The 6,608-nt window shown below is 42.4% G+C and overlaps 1 protein-coding gene across 1 annotated transcript; it reads right to left on the bottom strand.

Moving 5' to 3' along the window:
• Nucleotides 1-3,196: 3,196 nt before the first annotated feature.
• On the bottom strand, nt 3,197-5,929 carry LOC135604755 (probable polygalacturonase). The gene is made up of 6 exons (XM_065094408.1): nt 5,881-5,929; nt 5,425-5,787; nt 4,624-4,744; nt 4,161-4,335; nt 3,990-4,060; nt 3,197-3,900 (listed from the first exon to the last, which is right to left on the bottom strand). Exons 1-6 carry the CDS (start codon nt 5,905-5,907, stop codon nt 3,197-3,199), a joined length of 1,461 nt encoding a protein of 486 aa, XP_064950480.1. The 5' UTR covers nt 5,908-5,929.
• Between the last annotated feature and the right edge of the window lie 679 nt (nt 5,930-6,608).

The raw sequence follows: 6,608 nt of genomic DNA, 5'->3' as shown, positions 1-6,608 counted from the left end.
TACACATATTATTGGACCCTTTAAATAAGAGTCAAGAAGATCCTATGAGAATTGAATATGTTCACATAGAAGATGTCAAGAAGATCCTATGATTTACCTAAGAATAAGTTTTCATTTTAAATCCATTACAATTATTTCATCTTCTTTTTCTAATAAAAATAGAAAGAAAAATTTGTAAAGAAAGAAGAAATTTATTTTTAATCTTTTTGGCACAATATGTATTTTCATGAAATAATCATAATCAAATTAATGTATCAAAGAATAGTAACTTTGAAGTCACTATTCTTAGATACTTATATCCAGGTATTTCACAGTTGAATTAAGTTAAAAAATACTTAAATTTAGCGATTTATCAATAGATAATGTTGCCCCTATACCTAACCAAAGAGCTGCTAATCAAAAAGTCTATTGTAGCTATTGGATGATGAAATAGATTTTAATATTTATTAATATTCTTAAAAAAAAGTGTTGTCAATAATCTCATTGGTATTGAAACTATTAAAAAAAACACCTAATAACTTATTGGGCATTGTATGGAGTATTTATAATACGGAACGAAGTACCATTTGGGTAATATTTTCAAAGCCTACATTAATGGTTCTAGAATTACCAAGCCTATGCAATAGTACCTAGAATTGCTACTGAAATATCATTGGGCCATGTGGTTTCTCCATAATAATTATGCCCTATCTCTATAGCCATTTTACATCTTAATATAGTATTATTTGATACGACGTATTTTAGGCCCAAGATACGTCATAGCTGAAGCCACACGTCAAGTCAGAACCGTACCAAGAAGCTATTCCACATGTCCCATCCCGAGAGCTCGGTCATAAGTGTCGTCCCATCCCTCGAGAGTGCCACGCCGAACCGACATGCTATTAACCCTAGTACAATAGTATAAAGCCCCTGGCCAGCATCCGGCCAGAGGTGAGAGGAGGGAAGAAAAATAGAAAACAATCCACCCACTACTAACTTGCTCATCGAAGGGGCCAAAGTTGGGGATCACCCGACGAGGGCCATTTCTGTAGGCGAATGACCACTCGCGAGCTGCGAGCGTCTCAACCCAGGGGTCGCCATCCAACGCGCAAGGATGAGTCGTCAATCGACCGGAGCCCGACCAACGCTAACAAGCATCCCTTCCCGAGGGCACGACCACCTCGTCATCCAGCTCACTCGATAGAAGGCTCCCGACATTGACCCGTGGACCAAACCGTGCTAACTCATCAGCCATGGTATACTTGTTCACTAACATTTTGGCGCTAGAAGAAGGGCCATGTCGTAGAAGCATGTAGTAGAAGCTCTCCTCGAGGGAGAACCACCGACCGTTCTCCCCTCCATCGAGCCCGGAAATCAATCCCTCCCCACCCTCGGAGATGGGGGTATCCCGGCCTCGACGCCAGATCGCTACTGGCACCTTTTCAATGACCCGTGGTTGTCACCCCTCGAACTAACCACAGGACCCTTGGCTGTGACACCCGAGGCATTCCTCAGCCTGACCAAACAAGTGCAAGCCATGGTGGGCATGATGCAGACGCTCGCTCCGTTCATTCCTCAGATCATATGGGTAGCAGCTCCCCCAACTGACCCGACCCGACAGAGGCCGAGTGGGTAGCAAGTTGAGATGGGGGAAGCCCGAGAGCAAGCGACGGACCCGAGAGGTCTGCCCGAGCAAAGCATACCCGCACCCTGCTAAGTCACACTACCCCACTTCGAGCTTGACACCATATCGTTTGACTTGGCGGACGACTCGCTCAGGGCCCAGTTGTCCCGAGTCAACCAATGCCTGGACGAGTTCTAGCACGAGTTCCAAAAATCACTGAGCGAGTCTAGCAAAGGCGGCTCAGGCAGGTCCCCATTCACACAGGAAGTACAGGACAAGTCGGTACCCCTCAACTTCAGGCTGTCGGTATTGGAGACATATGACGGCGGCTTCGATCCCGCGGAGCATGTCTCCGCATTTCGGGCTCAGATGGCCCTCTATGGCACCTCCGATGCATTGATGTGCCGGGCATTTCCGACCACCCTGAGGGGATCGGTAAGAGCGTGGTTCAACCGACTGTGCCAATCTTCGGTCTTGTCCTTCGACCAGCTCACCAGGGAGTTCGAGCAGAACTTCCTCACCAACGTGCGACCTAGGCCTTTCATGGCCACCCTGCGAACTTCCTCTTAATATAGTATCGTTCTAGTCAAGTTTTTTTGTTATTGGGATAGGTGAATTCTTATGGATCCACCCCCTGAAGGAACCAAATATGATAATTTTTCATCATTTGGCTCGAGCAAGAATGAAATGAATGGAAAAAATAGATCCGTATAAAATCTACTTTTCATACATATCTTCACATATCATATATAATGACTCTATATAAGAAAAGATTTACTAAATTCTATTTTCTAGGGTTGCGACTATTTATTGCAACTAATTTAGTTCTTAAAGGTAAATGCTCGATATCCAAGTCAGCTTATAAATTTGATCATAATCAAGTGTTTTTTGGATTGCCACATATTTTTTTATTGGTGTTTATTCCCCTAATATCTTAATTTTTTTACGTACAAAATATTTACTTGTTACTAATAAAGTCCAACCATAGATCTCTTATTTCACTCTGATAGTGTTATAGATTTGGATCGATGAAGAGGAAATGAATATGTTTCCATACTGTAAATAAGGAAGTGGAATAAATAGAATATCGAATCATCCCACCTCACTTATTTTATTCTATAGGATCTAACGAAGCCTGTTCATGCATAACATGATTCAGATATGATCATAGAAAAAGTTCTCCTCAAATAAATCGACCTGTCCTCTACAACATAGGGTGCTTACGTGGTATTTAAAAGTGAAGATACATTGGGTTATGAATTCAAATGTTAGGGATAAAATCAATCGTTTTAGTGACAATCATAAGTCATCCTCTCTTTGAAAAATTCATTTCTAACTATTCGTATCAAATAAAGAATATAACACTTCCAAGTTGAAGAAAAGTATTCAAATAAATAACATGTCTTATTTTTTCAATAATCCATATTTATAGCAATGAAATATTATTGGATATTTCATCTGCCTTTGTTCCTCCCAAGTATGATATATGATGAATTACATCTGCCTTTGTTCAAGGCAAACATTTTAATCTGCCAAGCTTCAGGACATCATAGGTTATGCCATTAAACCATGAGTTGTAGAAAGCATCTCAACTCATGGTTTGGCTCTCTGATAAGCACACTCCTCTAGCCCAACACCATTCACAGGTAGATCATCTTCAGGGAAGGGGCAATGCGTTATACGATCTGGATATTCCGGAATCTGCGCACAGGGAGTGGGCGTCACGTGACTCGATACGCCCTCCACGTCGGTGCAGTTCCAAATCGGCTTCTTCGACTTCACCACCTCCGCCGTCACATTGTAGATGCATATTCCGGTGAAGGGCGCGCCGGGAATCCCCTCCAGCTTCGCGGCCATGGTCACGTTCTCGGCCACCACGTTGCTGTAACTGATATTCTGCACCACCGGAATGGCTTTCGGATCAAATTTGTCGTCCGGGTGCTGCCCGTAGGTGCCCGTCATCCAGAAGACCCACTTCATTGTGTGCAGATTCATTCTTCTCACGAATATGTCCTTCACGTAAGCTCCCCTTCCGATGGTCGTCTTGATCCTGACGCCGGATTCGGAGTGGATGGCCGTGATGTCTTCGGCCCGGACATCTTGGATTCCTCCCGACATCTCGCTTCCCAGGGCGATGACAGCGCTCGTGGGGGAGATGCAGGTGAGCCGTCTGATCACTATGTGTTTGCTTGACATGTTGAATGCAATCCCGTACTCATCCCAACCGCTTTTAATGGCGATGCAGTCATCGCCTGAGACTATGTAGCAGTCCTCAATGCGGACATTGGAGGATGAGTCTGCGAAGAAGAGAGAAACCACCAAAAAGAATCAATCGAAACAGCAACATAGAATCTACAACCCAAGTAAATGTAGGTACGATATCCACCTGGATCGATCCCATCAGTGTTGGGAGAGTTGACCGGTGCAAGAATTGTGATGCCTGAGACGATTACGTGGCTGCACAGTGCATTCATTCACGTTAACATCAGATTGTAACAATAGAATGGAAAGCAAAAGAAGCCTTCAAGTGTTCTGAAAGTAGATTATTAATATAAACCTGCTGTACACTGGATGGACATTCCACGATGGAGAGTTAACCAATGTAATGTTGGAAATCAGCACTTGTTTGCAGTACATCAATTCAATGAGGTATCCACGAGTGTAATTGAGTTCTTTGTTACGGAACATTTTCCACCAGGTTTCACCTTGTCCATCGATAGTTCCATTATTCCCTAAAAATAACAATAAAACTTGTTAGCATCAGGACGTGGTATGTTGCAATCAAATTATATTCTGTTCCCCATCTATGATGCAAACAAGTTAGATGATGATATATATGTGTCTTCTTGTCAATCAAAGCACGCCAAAACATCATAAACTGAATTAAATATTATAGTTTTTGATTAAAAATAATTTTTTTATTAAATTTTAGGGGATCATGGAATGACAACACGACGCAGGCTTTATGAATTTAGAAGTAATGTGATAGAAGTACTGGAAATATGCAACGTATATACTACCTGTTATGACCACATCGGTTAGGTTATATCCCATGATGAGATTACTGTATCTACCCCCAGCCGCATCTCTTCCTCTACCGTAGGAGGGCAAAGGGTCAATGATCGGCCACTCGTTGATATCCTGCATAAGCATATCATCAATTATCTTAGTTGATGCAGATTGAACAAAAGAACATAGTATTAAAGCTTCTATTAGCTACCAATAAACAAAAAAAAAAAAGAGTATCCATGCAATTCATAAGCAATGCTGTCCAAGTTGCAGTGTGAGAAGCCATAAAAAGGGATTGCAGAATAGAAATTTATGTTATATAAGCTGCAGTTGAAATCTAACTTGTTCTCCCAAGTTTGTAGCATTAATAGAGTTTTGCTGTCTTCAGGAAACCCAATTAGCTACACAGATCTACAAGGTTTAGTCAAAAAGAAAACACTGAGAGATTGGATGACAGTACTCTTTCCTACAAAATATCAAAGAGAGAGTTTGTGTTTTGAGAGTCTAAATAGCAGTTTTGTGTTAGAAAGTCATCCGCCTAACTTTTAGACTGATGGTGGAGCCTAAAATTAATGTAAGGGTACTGATGGTGGGGTCACCAGTGACGAATCTATTCTTCATCGTCACCGTTCATCTGGCGAGAGCTGTTAGATGAACGGACTCGATGGGAAGGGCTACTAGCCATAATCACCACCGAGGATGATAGAGGCGATGGTAATGGCAAACAAGCCATGAACGATTATGAACATGCACTCTACATCGAAATAGATGGAGGAGAAGGTGGGGGAAGGGGGCGGAGGAGGGAGGCGGACCTGAGTGGCGAGGATGACGGCGTCATGGTCGAGGAAGAGGGTGAAGTGGTCGGCGAGGTTGAAGGGCCCGGTGAGCCACCGGCCGGCCGGCACCACCAGCATCGCGCCGCCGTCGTACGCCACCTTACTGAGGTTGGCCACAGCCGCCGCAAAGGCCGCCGTGTTGGAGGTCACCCCGTCGCCCACCCCGCCGAAGTCCGTCAGGCTGGCCACGTGGGCCCGGCATCCTCTTGCCCCCGCCGCTGCGTAGTGGAAGGCTTCTAGCTCCGTCGCACCACCTGCCTGCCGGTGGTGGCGATGGCCCTCAGCGATCCCTATGAACGCCGTTGTTACCACCGTCCACAGCACTAAAATAATCAACACCTGCACGTAACCGAGAAAAGTTGGAGTTTGAAGGATTAAAGCTTTAAGATAGGATTACTAGGAAAAAGAAAAGAAAAGGAGAAGAGGTGTTACACGGAATATTGGCTGCGAGTGCTCCATTGTCAGAGAGATGTGTCGGAAACAGAATGCTTCCACGGCTCGGCTCTTGTTCTATATATAGAGAGAGATGGAGAGAGAGAGAGAGAGAGAGGAAGGCTAATTATAAATTATGTTATGTAATTAGTTAATTTCAGTATGTTGATTCGAGCTAATTATAGATTATTTATACTGCAAACTAGAGTATGCATAACTTTAGATAGTTATATTGTCCTTGATTGAAAATAACATGTTTGTTGAGACAGTCTGATCTTTCCTTTAAAATGTGATTTGTCCTACTCCAATGATATATTTTAGTTGACATATTATTGAGCAACACATAAGTCTTTTGTTACCACAATAATAAAATCGTAAAGTCTTAACCATTTGTACTTGACAAAAGCTATCATGAATTAATCTGTCTCTCTGCTCTAATAAACTTAAATGGATTGATTATCATCATATTAAGATTAATTTGTTTCAAGTTGGCCCTTATAGGCTTGTACAATGGTTGCTATGTTCTTACTCATGACAACAGACCTATTTGTTACCATTATAATATTTTCAGCCCTATTTGTTATCATTATAATGTTTTGGCTTGACCCTTTGGCATATTTTTTTTCTGAAATTATTGTTACTCTAACAATACATTGAACCATATCATGGGAATTTCTTTTTTAATTGGTTCTTACATATCTGATATAGTAGCCTTGTAACTAGTATCA

This window comes from Musa acuminata, chromosome BXJ2-2 (assembly GCF_036884655.1).
Source record: "Musa acuminata AAA Group cultivar baxijiao chromosome BXJ2-2, Cavendish_Baxijiao_AAA, whole genome shotgun sequence".
Classification (NCBI taxonomy): domain Eukaryota; kingdom Viridiplantae; phylum Streptophyta; class Magnoliopsida; order Zingiberales; family Musaceae; genus Musa; species Musa acuminata.
The sequence above is the reverse complement of the archived record's forward strand: the minus strand, read 5'-3'. Positions and strand labels throughout refer to the sequence as shown.

Excerpts from the sequence above, each read along its gene's own strand:
- LOC135604755 (XM_065094408.1), bottom strand. The coding sequence starts at position 5,907 with ATGGAGCACTCGCAGCCAATATTCCGT. Across the intron at positions 5,788-5,880 it reads ACTCGCAGCCAATATTCCGT|GTGTTGATTATTTTAGTGCT; the intron begins GTAACACCTCTT and ends GGTTACGTGCAG. Across the intron at positions 4,745-5,424 it reads CCGTCATCCTCGCCACTCAG|GATATCAACGAGTGGCCGAT; the intron begins GTCCGCCTCCCT and ends ATGCTTATGCAG.